Source organism: Symphalangus syndactylus, chromosome 7, assembly GCF_028878055.3.
Source record: "Symphalangus syndactylus isolate Jambi chromosome 7, NHGRI_mSymSyn1-v2.1_pri, whole genome shotgun sequence".
Classification (NCBI taxonomy): domain Eukaryota; kingdom Metazoa; phylum Chordata; class Mammalia; order Primates; family Hylobatidae; genus Symphalangus; species Symphalangus syndactylus.
In genome coordinates this window covers 44,955,463-44,975,485 of record NC_072429.2, presented here as the reverse complement: position 1 = coordinate 44,975,485, position 20,023 = coordinate 44,955,463, and the positions used below count along the sequence as shown (strand labels likewise).

At 40.0% G+C, this 20,023-nt stretch overlaps 1 protein-coding gene across 6 annotated transcripts in view; it reads left to right on the top strand.

The window, feature by feature from the left end:
• RNF14 (ring finger protein 14) overlaps positions 1-20,023 on the top strand; it is a 43,616-nt gene that overhangs the window by 21,161 nt on the left and 2,432 nt on the right. For 2 of the 6 annotated variants that reach the window (XM_055285842.2, XM_055285844.2), the window contains 7 exons: positions 1,717-1,890; positions 4,590-4,749; positions 5,807-5,958; positions 9,274-9,801; positions 11,080-11,308; positions 14,312-14,484; positions 18,019-18,149. In XM_055285842.2, the coding sequence (XP_055141817.1) occupies positions 4,596-4,749; positions 5,807-5,958; positions 9,274-9,801; positions 11,080-11,308; positions 14,312-14,484; positions 18,019-18,149 (1,367 nt within the window). In that variant the 5' untranslated portion in view covers positions 1,717-1,890; positions 4,590-4,595. Of the gene's footprint in view, positions 1-66; positions 247-1,716; positions 1,891-4,589; positions 4,750-5,806; positions 5,959-9,273; positions 9,802-11,079; positions 11,309-14,311; positions 14,485-18,018; positions 18,150-20,023 lie in introns of those variants that run through there. The other 4 variants (XM_055285840.2, XM_063642720.1, XM_055285841.2 and 1 more) reach the window with 4 other exon arrangements.

The window sequence follows — 20,023 nt, the reverse complement described above, 5'->3', positions numbered from 1 at the left end:
GCCTTGGGCCTGTGGGAGGCGCCCGAGAGACAGGGGCGACCACCGCGGCTGCGCAGAGTCCTCCCTACGCCGGCGGCCGCACCAGCGGGATCCGCCTGGCTCAGCTGACAGCTACCGAGAACGGAAGAGGCGGCGCGCCGGTTGAGCAGGGCGTCTCTAGGCCTGGTCGGCTGGCGACGGTGAGGGGGCCCCGGGCAAGGGCGGAGGGCGGAAGTTTGGGGTTCGGCACTGCCGGGCTCCCAGAAGGTACTGTGGGGATAGCTCTCTGGGCGCGCCAGGCAGAGAAGGGGACTGGAGCGGGACTGTGCAGCGGGCCTCAGTCCCTCAAACCTGGGACCGGGCGTCCGCAGCCCGGCTGGCCGGGACTCCCTGCGGGACGCTGAGGAGGAAGGAGAAGGTGTGGGCCCTGCTCCTTCGGGACGCCCCAGGCTGGCCAGCAGCTCACACGCCCGCATTGCGCCCTCTGATCCCAGCGCTGGGGCTGATAGCTAGCCTTGGGCCTGCTCCTGTTTTTGGGCAGTCGCCCAAACGACTCCGTACGCCGAGTGGCGAGCTGAACCCAGACCAGGACACCCGAGGTCCAAATGGATAGAATAGGAAGGAAATGGGGGTTAGCAACCTGAATTGAGGTACTGGATTCCAAGTGACAGCTTCACAAGCTGAAATCTTGTAGGGTAGGTCATGAGGAACTGTTGAAACACTGCTTGGAGTAGAAGTTCTTAGCCCTGGCGGCATATTGGAATCACCTGGAGAACTTGGAAAACTACTGAGGCCTGAATTAATTGTTCTAGGGTGTGGCCTGGGTATTGAGATTTTAAAAAACAGCTCCTCAGGAGATTCTAATGTGCAGTCAGATGGAGAACACTAACCTAAAACCATAAACTGCATAAATGAATCTCTTATCCCATTTGCAAATGTTTTAACAGGAAGAAACAAAAAGCTTAATTCAATTAGCACCATATACTCCCACCTAGCAAAATAAGACAATGTGAAAGGACCTAATACAGTACATAGTAGGTGCTCAATAAATGTAAATTGATTCTGAATCTCATTCTTATCTCATTTGGGAGTTACACATCCGAGAATCTGGTTTTTAATTATGGTTTTGTATCTAGTATTTTTGCATATAATTTTAGGGTGTTGATAGGATTCTCCATAACCCATCTATAGACCATACTCACTTTTCCCCTCACCCCAGTGAAGAAGCCTGGCTCTAAAGCATTTAGAATAAAACTTAAAAGTTTGTGTTTGTGTACTCTTGTTTTGTTTAAGTATTTTTCTGTTACCAAAATTAACCTTGAGTGCCACTGGCAGGATTAATTCATGAGCAAGAGAGGAAAAACTGGAGGGGAATGGCAAATGAAGGAATACAAGAAACAGAAGAGGAAAGGAGAAAAAACAAAACAAAAAACAAACTGAAGAGGTTGTTTGTTATGGGGCATGGTGTCCTGTCCTCTCGTATGACCTTGGTGTTCCTCCTTAGCTCCTCCCATGGCTGAGGGCAGACAGATAAAAAGTCCTCAGTCATTGCTGGGGACATGCAAATACTCCTTTAACCACATGGCTCAGTTAGCCTGCCCTAGGAGAGTAACATGCACCTGTAGATTAGGATTGGCTGTATGTTAGGGTATGTTTGACTTAAGCAGTGATCATGGAAATTCAGAATTTTAATTTGGAGAGGGTCCTAACACCATCTTTTGTGTTTCTTTTCTGCAGATGGCAGGATTTTCATAATATATGTAGTATGATTTCCACATCTTGGCCTCTTATCCAGCTTCAGCAGTCTCAGCTCCACCAGTCAGAGAATAAATGGGATTTGCATGAACTTCACTCTGAGCTGAAATACAGACTGCGGTGTTAATATCCTTTTCTTCTGATTGTTATTAACAGGTACTAACTGACCTCAAGTAGAACATGTAATTGTGTCTTAGATAGGGATGCAGTTTAAGCAGAGCCATGAACTAACATCTCCTAGAAAGAAAGTGTTTTTTGAAAATGAAATAATTTTTAATTTCATAGTATGACCTTTTAGAATGTAAAAAATCCTAACTTTTTACTTATGTACATTTTAATTAAAAATATTTTAGTTGTGAAGGAGGATATTTGCAAATGCAATTGTAGTTCAATATTTTAATTGACTGGTAGTTTTGTTTTATTAAAGTGATTTTTGTAAATTCTCATTGCATATTTTTTCCACATTTAAATTATCTGAAATTGCTGTATCTTTCAGTTGATGCTATTTTAAAAAACATTGATTCATACTTTATTTTTTGAGACAAGGTCTTGCTCTGTCACCCAGGCTGGAGTGCAGTGGTGCAAACACGGCTCACTGCAGCCTCAGCATCCAAGGCTCAAGTGATCCTCCTGCCACAGTCTCCTGAGTAGCTGGGACTACAGGCACACACCACCACACCTGGCTAATTTTTTATAGAGACAGGATCTTGCAATGTTGCCAGGGCTGATCTCAAACTGCTGGCTTCAAGCGATCCTCCTGCCTTGGCTTCCCAAAGTGCTGGGATTACAGGCATGAGCCACCATATCCAGCCAGTTCATACTTTAATTGTAGCTAATTTCTTTCTTTCTTTTTTTTTTTTTTTTTTGGAGACAGAATCTGTCTCTGTCGCCCAGGCTGGAATGCAGTGGTGCAATCTCAGCTCACTGCAACCTCTGCCTCCTGGATTCTAGTGATTCTCTAGTCTCATGCCTCAGCCACCGAGTAGCTGGGATTACATGTGTGTACCACCATGCCCGGCTAATTTTTGTATTTTTAGTAGAGATGGGGTTTTGCTGTGTTGGCCAGGCTAGTCTTGAACTCTTGGCCTCAAGTGATCTGCCTGCCTTGGTCTCCCAAAGTGCTGGGATTAAAGACTTGAGCCACTGTGCCTGGGCCTTGTAGCTAAATTCTTAGTATTACCTAAAATAATGGTAAATCTTTCTTAAAATTATTATCTTTTAAATATTCTTGAGTCATAATGGTAAATCTTAAAATTGGTGACTACTTGGATTTGACGAAATCTGTTATTTCAAAAATTTAATATTATTTTGCTGCTTGCTCAGTTATCCAATTTTCTTCCATAATATCTATGCCTGTAACATCCTCAAGCACTGTTTTCTCAACTGGGAGCAATTTTGCCTCCAACCCCCATCCTGCCCCAGGACTTTTGGTGCTATTTGGAGATTTTTTTTTTTTTTTTTTTGAGACAGGGTCTCACTTTGTCACTCAGGCTGGAGTGCAGTGGTGCTATCATGGCTCACTGCAGCCTTGACCTCCCAGGCTCAAGCGATCCTCCCATGTCAGCCCCCCAAGTAGCTGGGACCACAGGCAAGCACCACCACACCTGGCTAGATATTTTCAGTTGTCATAGCTCTTGTGGGTGGAAGCGGGCCACTATTGGGTATCTAGTGGGTAAAAGCCAGGGGATGCTGTTAAGATTCTATAATGCACAACACGGCTCTCCGACAACAATTATTTACTCCAAAATGTCAATAGAGCTGAAGCTAAGAATATTTGCCCTAAAGATTCCTGTAGATTTAAAAAATTTACTTTTTTTTGAGACAGAGTCTCACTCTGTCGCCTAGGCTGGAGTGCAGTGGCGCAATCTCGGCTCACTACAACCTCTGCCTCCCAGGTTCAAGCAGTTCTCCTGGCTCAACCTCCCGAGTAGCTGGGATTACAGGGGTGCGCCACCACACCCAGCTAATTTTTGTATTTTTAGTAGAGATGGGGTTTCACCATGTTGGCCAGGCTGGTCTCGAACTCCTGACCACAGGTGATTTGCCTGCCTCGGCCTACCAAAATGTTGGGATTACAGGCGTGAGCCACCACGCCTGGCAAATTAACTTAAGAAAGGAGTGTAATATCCTTTGACCACTTTTGTGAGCCAGGCACATTGCTAGGTTCAGTGGACAAGTCAAAGTAAATTTGTGATTTGTCCTTTTCAAAGAAAATTTTCAAATTGTGCTTTTTTTCCTCTAATTCAGTTCTAAAATATCTAACTGATAAGATCAGGGATTAGAAGTACCACAACCATCCCTTTTGAAAAAGACTATTAATATTGCAAAACTAATGGAATGCCAGATATGGCTGTCATTTTTGGTTTAGGAGAAAAGTGATAATATCGATTAATTCTTTTTTTTTTTTTTTTTTGAGACGGAGTCTTGCTCTTTCACCCAGGCTGGAATATCGATTAATTCTTTGCAGTTGTTTGTGCCATTAAGCTTTTCCCACCTCTGTGCATTTTCTTTTCTTTTCTTTTCTTTTTAAGATGGAGTTTTGCTCTTGTCACCCAGGCTGGAGTGCAGTGGTGCGATGTTGGCTCACTGCAGTCTCCACCTCCCAGTTCAAGCGATTCTCCTGTCTCAGCCTCCCAAGTAGCTGGGATTACAGGCACCTGCCACCATGCCTGGCTAATTTTTGTATTTTTAGTAGAGATGGGGTTTCACCATGTTGGCCAGGCTAGTCTTAAACTCCTGACCTCAGGTGATCCGCCCGTCTCAGCCTCCCAAAGTGTTGGGATTACAGGTGTGAGCCACCACACCCGGCCAGCCTCTGTGCATTTTCTGTTCTTAACTGATTTTAATGTTTTCAGATCCTTATGTCGTCAGAAGATCGAGAAGCTCAGGAGGATGAATTGCTGGCCCTGGCAAGTATTTACGATGGAGATGAATTTAGAAAAGCAGAGTCTGTCCAAGGTGGAGAAACCAGGATCTATTTGGATTTGCCACAGAATTTCAAGATATTTGTGAGCGGTTAGTTAATAATTTCTTAAACAGATTTTTCTATTATTCGTTATTTCTTAGTGTACCTTAAACTATTTGTCATTTTGTGTTTATAGGCATTAGTGATAGGTGGTAGTATTGTAGATGTAATGCATGTTTCTGTTTTAGATGAAAATTGCAATGAGGAGCAAGCAGTTTTCAATTTGATTCTACCTTTTTGATCACTGAAGAGGGATATTATCCTGCATATTTCATACATCCTAGTCTGCTAACTAGCAGTTTATCAGCCATGAGTTATTGGCTGTTACATAGCAATAATCAAAGAGAAAATGAATGTATGTGAAAACACTTAGAAATTTTCAAGTACAGTGGTGGTGGTTAATACTATTTGGTTTCCAGAATCATTTCAACTACTATAAACATATGACTCATGCTATTACTCTGTGACCTTTTCTTCAGAAAAAACAAAACTACTGCTTTTGATACAGACATTTACAGAAGACCTTGATGCACACTTTCTCAAAATGTTTCTACTGTAAAGGGATTGAGTAAGGAACATAAGTGTGGTAATTTAAATGAAACTTTGTGAGAGTGTTGTGTGCTATATCATATCCTCAAACCTGAGATCATTATGTTGGCACATATTTTCCCAACTGATTCGTGGGTAGTTGGGACATGCTGGTCTAAGTGGGACATGCTGGTCTAAGTAGGTCATGCTGTTCAATGGAAATGAACATCCTTTCTCTAGATTGTGTCTTTAATCATCTACTGTAAACCAAACCACAACAAAACAAACATTGTGTGTTCCTTGGTCATTAGTGTTAGGAATTGTGCCCAGAAGTGAATACAAGAATAAGTTGTAGTATTTTCATTATACATTTCATGGTGCTGAGTAGATTTTTCAAGGGCTTACAAGATTTTTTTTAAGGTGGTGGCTACCAAGTTAAAATTAGGAAATAGAAAGGCTTTGGGGGAGGGTTATTATTCCCTCAACTAAAGCATTAAGTCTTTCTTGAGCGCTGCTCAGCAGTAATGGACACTCAAGTGTTGATCAACTGATCCTTTCTAATCTTTGTTTTTGGTTCAGGCAATTCAAATGAGTGTCTCCAGAATAGTGGCTTTGAATACACCATTTGCTTTCTGCCTCCACTTGTGCTGAACTTTGAACTGCCACCAGATTATCCATCCTCTTCCCCACCTTCATTCACACTTAGTGGCAAATGGCTGTCACCAACTCAGGTTAGACTTGAAACTTAATTTTTCCTATCCATTTTTAGAAACTTAAAAATCATCTTTAATTGAAGACTATCTTAATGATCTTGAATTCACTGCATGAAAAACAAATGGCTTTGATTTTGTAATTTTTTTCCCTTGCCTTGGTGAATCCTGATGTTAAGAAATTGAAAATGTTTGGTGTTTTAAAAAGGAATGGCAGTAATTAAAACAATCATGAATTGTAGTAGGAGTAATTTTTAATCAATATATTATTTCTTTTCTTGTCTTGCTATTTTCCTGTTTAATCTGTATTATAATGGAGACTATGAGGTCTTCCTCATTATCCTTAGATATTGATACTACTTTTTTCTTAGTTTCTTATCCATTCCTTAAATGAAAGATTCCATTGTAATTAGGACTAAAAATTGAGCTAATGTAGTTATAATAAGCAAATTTTCTGAGTAAATACAATAACTGATTTTCTTTGTAAAAATCTGTATTAGTAACAACAGTCAACTGGTATCACATAGATATAAATGCATACAAGTAGAAATGTGTATAGTTCCTGTAGATATCTCAGTAAGGCTTGAGGCCTTATGTTAAGAACCTCATTTCCTCTGTGTTATATATACTTTTCTAGTAACAATCTCAACTCTTGATTGAGACATAAATATGACTTGAAGCTAAATATAAATAATATAAAGCATTCTGGGAGAGATAATGAATCAGCAGCTGCTTTTCTAGAAGTCATAATGAAGACTGATAGACTGATGTGTATTAAGACAAAAGCTCAGCCTGTGCAACATGGCAAAACCCAATTTCTACAAAAAATACAAAAATTAGCCAGGTGTGGTGGTGCATCCCTGTAATCCCAGCTACTTGGGAGGCTGAGGTGGGAGGATCACTTGAGCCTGGGTGGCAGAGATTGCAGTGAGCCAAGATTGAGCCACTGCACTCCAGCCTGGGTGACAGAGAGACCCTGTCTCAAAAGAAAAAAAAAAAAGACAAAAGCTGTCAGAGTTGCTGACCTCAAGGAATATCTCATTAGTTTTTCTCTTTGGATCATATAGTTTTCATTCCCCCATCCACCAATCTAATCTTTTAAGTGAGAGTACTTTTGCAAACTTGAGCTTACGGTTTAAAAGCAAAATTAAACTTTAAAAAGGATAATATAGGTAGAATGAAAAGGAGTATTACTTTACATTCTAATGTCTGTGCCAGAGGCAACAGATGCAAGACAGTTGATTTGTCCAGGAATATCAAGATTGTTTGGCATTTAGGCCACTGATAGTTGGCTGAATTATTTAGATCTTCATAGTCCTATTTCACCAGAGAGCTTTTCATACTTTACATCCACGCATGTGCATGCATGCACACACACACATGCACAAAACAGGGACAGATTAGCTGGATGCGTGGTTGTGGTTTCAGATTCCAGCTAACCAGCATCTACTTAATGCTGGATTTGGGGGCAGGGGTGTGTGCTGGGGAAGAGAGTTGTTTTATGTGTTACAGCTAAAATTACAGTAGAATTCTTTATCAAATAAATGTTTATGCATATAATTAACATTTTAATTGGTCTCATATTCCTTCTTGGTTCAGTTCTTGTTTGTTGCTGTACCCTGATTCCTTGGCATTATGACTCTCACCTGTTAATAGTGAAATTGACACATAGAGCTGTCATTCTCTGAATTGGGGTGGGTAGACAGAAGGAAGTGGTTTTAGTTTTCTAAAACTTTATTCCTTATTCCTCCCCCAATATACTTGCACAATCTCTTTCCTGTCCCCCTTCCATTTACATGCATTCCAGCTGCCTTTCTCTCTGTCTCTTTTTTTTTTTTTTTTTTTTTGAGATGGAGTCTTGCTCTGTCACCCAGGCTGGAGCACAGGGGCGCAATCTTGGCTCACTACAACCTCTGCCTAGTGGGTTCAAGTGGTTGTCCTGCCTCAGCCTCCCGAGTACCTGGGAATACAGGTGCCAGCCACCACACATGGCTAATTTTTTGTATTTTTTAGTAGAGATGGGGTTTCACCATGTTGGTCAGGCTGATCACCAACCCCTGACCTCAGGTGATCCACCCACCTTGGCCTCCCAGAGTTCTGGGATTACAGGCATGAGCCACCATGCCCAGCCCTAGCTGCCTCTCTTGAGAAGGGACTGGAGAAGAAAAGAGGTTGGAGAAAGGCTTCTTCATAGCACTTGGTAGCTCACACAGCACCCAGAGCTTCCCTTTTAGTATTTATCACATTTTACAGATTTTAACAGATTTCTCAAAAGCATGGTTGATTTATAAAGATATTTATGCAAATGTGAAAAATCATTAGTTCAATTTTAACTCATCAATAAGTATTTAAGGTAGTACCTATGCAGGGTTTAGTCAGTGGCACTACACAGAGTGTAAGAAACAGAAAATCTGGTCCCTTTTCATTTGCCATTTAAATTTACAAAATATATTTGCCATCTGGAAGGCATATTTTTGGATGTTTACCTAAAAAAGAAAAGCTGCTTATAATTCCTGTGCTCTAGTTACAAATATTTTATATTTCTAATGGAAAATCCTCTTACATTTGCCTTTCAAATTGAACAGACCACTTTTAAAGAGGAAAATTCCAAATAATTTAACTTTGATTGCTTAGCTTAGGAAGCATAAGCTTTCTCTATGGCTGCCAAACCTTGCTGAGGGCTTATGATTAGGACCAGGTTCAATATCAGGCAGCCTCCCTCCATTAACCAGGATCTGATATAAGCCCAGATTGCTTAGTTAAAAGCAGCTTGTAAATCTGAACAAGGACTCTGAGGTTGAATTCTGTTAGTGATTGTTTCAGATGAGTTGACTTTTTGATAAAACTAAAAGAATTAATTTTAAAACTTGGATAGTATTTTTAAACTATTCTTTTTCTAACCATTATTCTAGGATACCAACAGGGCTAGGACTCCTAATGGAAGAAAAATAGTTTATTTTTAGAACTAGATCTCTTCGTCCTACATGAGGTATATAGCAGTACTAAAAGATTAAAGAACAGAAAAAAGTCTTCCATTTCAGTAGCTAAAATGTACAGCTATTTCTCTACCTTATGGAGTCTTGCTATTTCTCTTGTTCTCGTGGTACTTCTTGCTTCTGACTTTGTGTTCTACTCTGGCTCATGCTGCCGAATAGTTTAAGAAGTGCTCCATTAAGAATGTTTGTACTGTTTTGTAGCACAGTGTATCACAGCAGTAAAAAATAGTGTTAGAATAAGGGCCTAACTTGCAAGTGGAAAAGATTTCTAGGGAAACCAGGAGTTGGCAGCAGCATCATCTTTCTAAACTCACCAACATCTTCATGTGTTTTCTCATAGCTATCTGCTCTATGCAAGCACTTAGACAACCTATGGGAAGAACACCGTGGCAGCGTGGTCCTGTTTGCCTGGATGCAATTTCTTAAGGAAGAGACCCTAGCATACTTGAATATTGTCTCTCCTTTTGAGCTCAAGATTGGTTCTCAGAAAAAAGTGCAGAGAAGGACAGCTCAAGCTTCTCCCAACACAGAGCTAGATTTTGGAGGAGCTGCTGGATGTGATGTAGACCAAGAGGAAATTGTGGATGAGAGAGCTGTGCAGGATGTGGAATCACTGTCAAATCTGATCCAGGAAATCTTGGACTTTGATCAAGCTCAGCAGATAAAATGCTTTAATAGTAAATTGTTCCTGTGCAATATCTGTTTCTGTGAGAAGCTGGGTAGTGAATGCATGTACTTCTTGGAGTGCAGGCATGTGTACTGCAAAGCCTGTCTGAAGGACTACTTTGAAATCCAGATCAGAGATGGCCAGGTTCAATGCCTCAACTGCCCAGAACCAAAGTGCCCTTCGGTGGCCACTCCTGGTCAGGTAACTGTTTACCCTGCTGATGGTTGCCTCCTAATTCTCTTCCATAAATGGAGATATCATCTCAGGAACTTCCTTGATAGGGCTCATGGGGCAGTGTGAGGCCTTGGAGCCAGCCCACAAGTTGTTTTGCTGTATCCATTAAGAATGCTATGGTCTTAGTCTACTGCTTAAGCAAATGGAATGCTTCCTTTGGCCTTGCAATGGGCAAGGATGAGTGTTAAAGTAGTTATTAAGTAATTGTGATAATTTACTTTGTATATCTGCTAGGATCCCATAAACCTTGGGGAATCACTAGCTTATCCTTGTGTGAGGTTGGGATCTGAAGGGGACATCTCTTAGAAAGATTAACCAACTTTTTTATAGACTTCAGCATAAGTACAGCCTACTTAGGTTTTGTTGTTGTTGTTGTTTTGTTTTGTTTGAGACGGAGTCTTGCTGTGTCACCCAGGCTGGAGTGCAGGGGCACGATCTCAGCTCACGGCAGCCTCTGCCTCCAAGGTTCAAGTGATTTCCTGCCCCAGCCTCCCAAGTAGCTGGGATTACAGGAACCCGCCACTATGCCCGGCTAATTTTTTTTGTATTTTTAGTAGAGACGGGGTTTCACCACGTTGGCCAGGCTGCTCTTGAACTCCTGACCTCAAGTGATCCTCCCGCTTCGGCCTCCCAAAGTGTTGGGATTACAAGCGTGAGCCACTGCGCCTGGCCAGTTTTTTGTTTTCTTATTAAAGCATAATTTTACTTAAAATAAACTACACATTTAAATCACACAAGGCTAGCATGGTAGCTTACACCTATAATCCCAGCACTTTGGGAGGCCAAGATAGGAGGATTGCTTGAGGCTAGGGTTTAAAACCAGCCTGTGCAAAATAGCATGACTCCATGTCTTAAAAAAAAAAAAAAATCAGGCATGACAGCAAGTACCTGTTGTCCTAGCTACTTGGGAAGCTGAGGTAGAGAATCACTTGAGCCCAGGAGTTCAAGGCTGCAGTGAGCTATGATTGCACCACTGCACTCCAGTCTGGATGACAGAGTAAGACCCCATCTCTAAAGAAATAAAACTAAAATATAAAATAAATTGAACACTTTGCTTAGTTTTAACAAATGTGTAGACCCCTATAATTGTCATCTCAGTCAAAATATACTTGGTCTGCTTTTGAAGTGAAAGAGAGGTTTTAATTTATGTGCCCATCTGGTTTATACTAGCATCCTAAGAATCTCCTCAGGTTCAGAACTGGTTGTGGAATCATCAAACCTATGGTGTTTTGTATTTCCCTCCAGGTCAAAGAGTTAGTGGAAGCAGAGTTATTTGCCCGTTATGACCGCCTTCTCCTCCAGTCCTCCTTGGACCTGATGGCAGATGTGGTGTACTGCCCCCGGCCGTGCTGCCAGCTGCCTGTGATGCAGGAGCCTGGCTGCACCATGGGTATCTGCTCCAGCTGCAATTTTGCCTTCTGTACTTTGTGCAGGTTGACCTACCATGGGGTCTCTCCTTGTAAGGTGACTGCAGGTATGTTTTAACTGTGAGCCCAAACCCCCATCCCCAGTCTCTCCCCCACATTTCACTCTCCTGCCAGGGCCTTATGACTTCATTCTTCAATTTAGAAGTATTCATTTAGCAGATATTTCTGTGTCAGTGACTATCTCAGGCCTTGGGGCTGTAGTAGTGACCAGAAGAGACAAAATCTCTGCCTTCATGGAATTTACATTCTACTAGGGGAAACAGGAAAACAAAATAAGGATATTAGGTGGTGGTAAGTGCTGAAGAGGCAGAAGAAATAAAGCAAGGACAGTATATGAAATGTTCTGAAGGAGAGGGGATTTGGGATTTTAGTTAGGGAAAACGGGAGGCCTCACTGGCAAAATGGTTTAAGTAAAGACTTGAAGGAGGTAGGAAAAACCATGCAGATACCAGGGAGGAACATTCCAGGAGACGGAATGGCACGGGAAATTCTATATACGAACATGGAATAATGTATATCCTGGATGGCCAATGCAGGGCATCTAAGCTGCCATTCTTGTCTCCATGGCACATGTGTTTGACTAGTCATCAAATGCTTTCTCCTTGAGCCAGAGAGGCCTCAGAATCTTCCTCAACATGGCACTTCGGAAAACTACCCTCTGATGAAGTAGACACAGGAGTGAAATGTGTTTGCCATTTACAGTCTAGATAAGGAATCATAAATCAGGCCCTTAACGTCGATTTAACTGGACTTTGGTGGCTTAGACTTTTTCAGACTGACAGGGATAATGATAACAGCTACTTCACAAAATTGCAGCTAGAGCAGATAACAATAACTTCACGGGGTTATTCTAAGGATGAAGGGAACTAATATCATGCTATTCAAAATTGTTATATTTGTTACACTGGTCTATAATGAGATAGAAATTGAGAGGGTTAGAAACTTTTATAGTGATTTCACATAATTTTATGTCAAATCTAATAAAAATTTAGACTTTTTTTCATTTTTCTAATAGTTGATTGTTAGCTGACTGTGGTGGTGCACACCTGTAGTTCTAGCTATTCAGAAGGCTACAGCAGGAGGATCTTTTGAGCCTCGGTTGAGACTAGCTTGGGCAACATAGTGAGACTCTGCCTCTAAAAAAATTAAATCAAGCAAACCTGATTATATCTTATAAAAGTGTTGATCTTTGACATATTAGAGAAAAAAAAACTGGCCCTTTACCATAAATAGTTTGAGAGACAGTGGGCTAATACATGTAAAATGCAGAATGGGGCTGAGCATAGTGGCTCACCTCTGTAATCTCAGCACTTTGGGAGGCCAAGGTGAGCGGATTGCTTGAGTCCAGGAGTTTGACACCATGGCAAAACCCCGTGTCTACAAAAAAATACAAAAATTAACGAGGTGTGGTGGCACACATCTGTAGTCTCAGCCACTCAGGTTGCTGAGGCGGGAGGATCTCTTGACCCCAGGAGGTAGAGGCTGCAGTGAGCCAGACTGTGCCACTGTACTCCAGCCTGGGGGACAGAGTGGGACCCTGTCTCAAAAAAAAAAAAGGAAAAAGAAAAATAATAATTATTAATGCTATTATTATTGTAATTATTACTTGCTAATGTTAGCAGACTGTCATTATTTCCAAGAAAGTAGCATGAGAGGAAAGAGTGAGTAGCTAATTTCAGTTGCCTCAGGCAGCATCTTGTAGAAGGTAAGGCCACATGGGATAGAGAACTTAGCAAAGTATAATATAAGTCTTTACTTTAGACTTCTGTAACCTTTTCATTAAAAGTCGACAGTACATTTCAGGTGTTTCACAGCATTCAGGGAAGAAATTGAAGATAGACTCAGGGCTTTAGCAAAATTAGGAATCTCTCTCTCTCTTTGTATGTATATATTATATAAAGTATGAAATACTAACAATTTTTTTATTTTGAGAAGACTAAAGCAATATAACCTTTGTCCTTAAGATGCCTAGGAACACAAAAATGCATTGAATTATTAGAGGGATGAGATTTACATTGCTTCACTGCTACACTGAAGTAGAGGTGATGGAGCTGTGGGAATGCACTACACAGAGAAAGAATTCACAGGCGAAAGCAAAGAGTGGAGATAGGATATTGGATTCTATATCAGGAGATGTCTTTTGCTTTAAAAGGGAGATAGACTTCCAGATAATGTGAGGAAAGTAAACTGATAAAATAACTAGAACATTGTTGAGAAAACTCTTTAATTAATTGTGTTGAAAAATTAAGGTAATAGAATTATGAACAAAAGCCTTTTGTCTGCAAGTAAAACCTTTGGGATTGGTTACCTGTTGATAGAGCAGTAGAAGCCAGATTGAAGAGTATCAAGGGAAAACTTTTCAGCACCTGTAGCAAAGCATAGTACAGGGTGAGAATTGAGTGGTAAGTTTTATTCACTGATTTTTTTTTTTTTTTTTTTTACACAGAATTGAAGAGGTAGTCTTTGCCCTTAGGCCAAAGGTGCCTTTGTATTTGGTAGGCCTCTTCATTATCAAAGAGTGAATGGTGCTGACTTAGTGGAAAAATCAATGTCTGTTTCAACCTTTGTGTCTTCTAGATAAGTCAGTCTTTAACTGCATAAACATACCAACATTAAGAAATCAAAATCAAAGGAAAAAGATAGCCTATCTTATTCTTCCATTTTTAGCAGATACATCTTTTCTAGTTGGGGGATTCCTTTCCATTTATTATCATTTGTGCATGTATAATTTTTACTGGGTTATAACATAATTATACTTTTTTTCTGGATTCTGTGATGAGCGTTTTAATTGGGTTGTAGCGAACCTAATTATATTTTTAATAATTGAATATTATGTCATTAAATGGCTCTTCCAAACATAATTATTTCCTTAGAAATTTAATTTTTTTTGCCATTGTTATATGCATCTCCATGCGTATGACTTTGGATTATTTCCTTATAAACTTCTAGGAATAACATTATTGAATAGTCGAAGATTATAGCCATTTTTAATGATTTTTAGTCAGCATTACAAAGTTATATAAAAGTTAATTTTCCATTTCACTTTGTAGAGAAATTAATGGACTTACGAAATGAATACCTGCAAGCAGATGAGGCTAATAAAAGACTTTTGGATCAAAGGTATGGTAAGAGAGTGATTCAGAAGGCACTGGAAGAGATGGAAAGTAAGGAGTGGCTAGAGAAGAACTCAAAGAGCTGCCCATGTTGTGGAACTCCCATAGAGGTAAATGTTTTGGGACAGAGTTGGAGGCCATCAGACTTGCCAGCATGTTATGATTACCTTAAGAAGCCTTACTAGTCAATTTTATGACTTACAAAACACATGCTGGTATTATTATTACACCTTCTTACGTGGAAGGTGGAAATTTCACTACTAGATCTTGTTTGCAGACTTCCCTTTTCAAAGTGTTTTCTAACAGTGACCATTGTTCTCACATTGTATCTACCTCAAAATTGAATGGGTTGTAAGGAGGGCATACTAGAGCTATGGTCAACTCTTACCTCATCTATGTGATTAAAAAAAATCAAATCTGATCACTCAGAACTATTTATCCTGGAATGCTGCACACCTGTTTAAGATACACTCAGGAATTAATTTGAGTCAAAATAATTAGATCTATTGCTTCTTGACAAAAATCTTAATATGTTTTAAAATCAAAATACATCTTTGCATTTGATTCTGTTGTTCTAATCTGTTATGTCTGAACTGAACATAGTGGGCTCCAGTTAAGGAAACTGGCACTATATGTAATCACTGTTTTTTTTGTTTTTTTTTTTTTGATACTGAGTCTCTCTCTTGCCCAGGCTGGAGTGTGGTAGTGCAATCTCAGCTAACTGCAATCCCCGCCTCCCAGGTTCAAGGAATTTTCATGCCTCAGCCTCCCAAGTAGCTGGGATTACAGGCGCCAGCCACCACACCTGGCTAATTTTTGTATTTTTAGTAGAGACGGGGTTTCAGCATGTTGGCCAGGCTGGTCTCGAACTCCTGACCTCAAATGACTCGCCCACTTCCCAAAGTGCTGGGATTACAGGCGTGAGCCACCACACCTGGCCATATAATCACTTTTGACATACCTTAGCCCTATGACAGAGTGGAGGACTTGGTACCAAATATTTACTTAGATTTCTGTAAAAATTAAAAACCCACACATTACATCCAAACATTTTAATATTAATCTAACTACATTTTCCAGTTATATGTGTGTGATTTTTATCTACTGCTTGTCGGAAGAGATTGTGCCAAGTAACTAGTTGTAGTAAAACTAGCTATTTTCTGTGTTTTTTTTTTTTTTTTATTATACTTCAGGTTTTAGGGTACATGTGCACAATGTGCAGGTTTGTTACATATGTATCCGTGTGCCATGTTGTTTTGCTGCATCCATTAACTCGTCATTTAGCATTAGGTATATCTCCTAATGCTGTCCCTCCCCCCTACCCCCACCCCACAACAGTCCCCAGAGTGTGATGTTCCCCTTCCTGTGTCCATGAGTTCTCATTGTTCAATTCCCACCTATGAGTGAGAACATGCGGTGTTTGGTTTTTTGTCCTTGCGATAGTTTACTGAGAATGATGTTTTCCAGTTTCATCCATGTCCCTACAAAGGACATGAACTCATCATTTTTTATGGCTGCATAGTATTCCATGGTGTATATGTGCCACATTTTCTTAATCCAGTCTATCGTTGTTGGACATTTGGGTTGGTTCCAAGTCTTTGCTATTGTGAATAGTGCCACAATAAACATACGTGTTCATGTGTCTTTATAGCAGCATGATTTATAGTCCTTTGGGTATATACCCAGTAATGGGATGGCTGGGTCAAATGGTATTTCTAGTTCTAGATCCCTGAGGAATCGCCACACTGACTTCCACAATGGTTGAACTAGTTTACAGTCCTACCAACAGTGTAAAAGTGTTCCTATTTCTCCACGTCCTCTCCAGCACCTGTTGTTTCCTGACTTTTTAATGATGGCCATTCTAACTGGTGTGAGATGGTATCTCACTGTGGTTTTGATTTGCATTTCTCTGACGGCCAGTGATGATGAGCATTTTTTCATGTGTTTTTTGGCTGCATAAATGTCTTCTTTTGAGAAGTGTCTGTTCATATCCTTTGCCCACTTTTTGATGGGGTTATTTGTTTTTTTCTTGTAAATTTGTTTGAGCTCATTGTAGATTCTAGATATTAGCCCTTTGTCAGATGAGTAGGTTGCAAAAATTTTCTCCCATTTTGTAGGTTGCCTGTTCACTGTGATGGTAGTTTCTTTTGCTGTGCAGAAGCTCTTTAGTTTAATGAGATCCCATTTGTCAATTTTGGCTTTTGTTGCCATTGCTTTTGGTGTTTTAGACATGAAGTCCTTGCCTACGCCTATGTCCTGAATGGTATTGCCTAGGGTTTCTTGTAGGATTTTAATGGTTTTAGGTCTAACATTTAAGTCTTTAATCCATCTTGAATTAATTTTTGTATAAGGTGTAAGGAAGGGATCCAGTTTCAACTTTCTACATATGGCTAGCCAGTTTTCCCAGCACCATTTATTAAATAGGGAATCCTTTCCCCATTTCTTGTTTTTGTCAGGTTTATCAAAGATCAGATAGTTGTAGATATGCGGCATTATTTCTGAGGGCTCTGTTCTGTTCCATTGATCTATGTCTCTGTTGTGGTACCAGTACCATGCTGTTTTGGTTACTGTAACCTTGTAGTATAGTTTGAAGTCAGGTAGCGTGATGCCTCCAGCTTTGTTCTTTTGGCTTAGGATTGACTTGGCGACGCGGGCTCTTTTTTGGTTCCATATGAACTTTAAAGTAGTTTTTTCCAATTCTGTGAAGAAAGTCATTGGTAGCTTGATGGGGATGGCATTGAATCTATAAATTACCTTGGGCAGTATGGCCATTTTCACAATATTGATTCTTCCAACCCATGAGCATGGAATGTTCTTCCATTTGTTTGTATCCTCTTTTATTTCATTGAGCAGTGGTTTGTAGTTCTCCTTGAAGAGGTCCTTCACATCCCTTGTAAGTTGGATTCCTAGGTATTTTATTCTCTTTGAAGCAATTGTGAATAGGAGTTCACTCATGATTTGGCTCTCTGTTTGTCTGTGATTGGTGTACAAGAATGCTTGTGATTTTTGTACATTGATTTTGTATCCTGAGACTTTGCTGAAGTTGCTAATCAGCTTAAGGAGATTTTGGGCTGAGACAATGGGGTTTTCTAGATATACAATCATGTCATCTGCAAACAGGGACAATTTGACTTCCTCTTTTCCTAATTGAATACCCTTTATTTCCTTCTCCTGCCTGATTGCCCTGGCCAGAACTTCCAGCACTATGTTGAATAGGAGTGGTGAGAGAGGGCATCCCTGTCTTGTGCCAGTTTTCAAAGGGAATGCTTCCAGTTTTTGCCCATTCAGTATGATATTGGCTGTGGGTTTGTCGTAGATAGCTCTTATTATTTTGAGATACGTCCCATCAATACCTAATTTATTGAGAGTTTTTAGCATGAAGGGTTGTTGAATTTTGTCAAAGGCCTTTTCTACATCTATTGAGATAATCATGTGGTTTTTGTCTTTGGTTCTGTATTCTATGTTTTACTTATACTGCAAAATATAAACAATTACATAGTCATCAGTGTGTTACATTGATATCTCAACCTTGCATAAGAAAAGGGAGAAGACCAGGACAATGTTGTACTGAATCATTTTGGCATGTGCCTGTCTCTTCTGCTTTTACAGCCTTGGTATGTTTCTCTTTCTATCCTTCCCACCAGAAATTAGATGGATGTAACAAGATGACATGTACTGGCTGTATGCAATATTTCTGTTGGATTTGCATGGGTTCTCTCTCTAGAGCAAACCCTTACAAACATTTCAATGACCCTGGTTCACCATGTTTTAACCGGTATGTATACACAGAATTCCTTAGGCTCACCAGCAATTTTTGGTACTTGATTTGCAGATCACAAATCCAGTGTTTTATTTAAGTACTTGGACTTATTTAGAGAATTATCTTACATGTTTTCCCCTATAAAGGAATTTTTATATTATTTTCTCAAAAATGAGTTTTATAATGAGAATATACACCATCTGGAAGTTTTTATAGTGAAAGTTTTCAAACACAGAAAATTTGAAAGGATAGGACTATGAATAGTAGGATACTTTCCACTCAAATTAACAATTGATAGTACTTTACCATATTTGTTCCCTTAACATTTTTACTGAACTACGTGAAGTTGGAGTTATGATAATGCTTCACCTCTAAATATTTCCACAATTCTCCTAAGATAAGGAAATGTTTCTACATAAGATAATGCTTCAACTCTAAATATTTCCACAATTCTCCTAAGATAAGGAAATGTTTCTACATAATGACAGTACTTTTAAAAAATTTAATGATAGTGGCATACTATTATCTAGTAAACAAACATATTTGAAACTTCCTAATTATTTCTGAAAATATCTTTTAAAGCTATTTGAACCAGAATCTAAACAAGTTCAGTCATTGTATTTGGTTCTATCTCTTTAGTCTCAATACAGAAAAGCTTTGGCCCACCTTTTTTGTGTGTGTGTTTTGTGAACATTCACTTTTTTTTTTTTTTTTTGAGTCAGAGTCTCGCTCTGTCGCCCAGGCTGGAGTGCAGTGGCGCTTTCTCGGCTCACTGCAAGCTCCACCTCCCAGGCTCATGCCATTCTCCTGCCTCAGCCTCCTGAGTAGCTGGGACTACAGGTGCCCGCCACCATGCCCGGCTAATTTTTCTGTATTTTTAGTAGAGATGGGGTTTCACTGTGTTAGCCAGGATGGTGTCAATCTCCTGACCTCATGATCTGCCCACCTCGGCCTCCCAAAGTGCTGGGATTACAGGCGTGAGCCACCGCATCTGGCTGAACATTCACTTTTTGAAGAGTCCAGGCCAGTTGTCTTATATAACGTCTTACCTTCTAGAGTTTTATTTGTCCATGGTGTCCTTTAGCTTGTTTCTCTTATTTGCTATAAACTGGAAGTTAGGTCTAGACTGAAGTTTGATTAGATTTAGAATAACATTTTTTATGCTGATACTTCATGAGGAGTGATGTGTGTATTCCGTATTGAATCACATCAAGAGGTCCATGATGTCCCTCATTAGTGTGGTGCTCAGTTCTACAGTTTGCTTTATTGTAAAGGCAAGTTTTCCATTTTGTTATTAGGAAGTAATCTGTGGGGTGATTCCTTGGCATAACGTGAATATCCTGTTCTCCAAGAGCTCTCCACTTTGAGCATCAGTTGATGATCCTTTGTTAAGAGGTGTCTGTTAAGTAAACACATTGGTATTGTGAAACTATAAGAGAAATTGAAGAAACAAGCCCTGCCATGAACTATTGGAAATCTAGTGTTGGAAATTGCATAAATTGTAGATAACATAAGGAAAGGAAGACAAATTGACAGCTACAAAACATTCTACAAATGGAGGGTGCAAGGACTGTGAAGATAGAATGGAGTGATGAGCATGTAATAGTAATAATAGTGTCTCGAAAGAGGTCAGTTTAAATTGCCTGACTTCCCCAGTCTTGGCTTATTCCATGTATTGTATACGCTGAGTATCAGTTTTGTGATACCCATCCCCCATTATTGTTTATCCTTGGCCCTGGAGAATTTGTCTGGATTCTAAAAGGACTGTTTTGTTCGTTTGTTTTAATTTGGAAAGGAGAGCTTTATTTCTCATAAAGAGTTGAAGCTGGCAAAGTGGCCGTTCTGACAGGTTGGGAAGCATAGCCTTCAGCCAGAAGCTGGAAACAGAC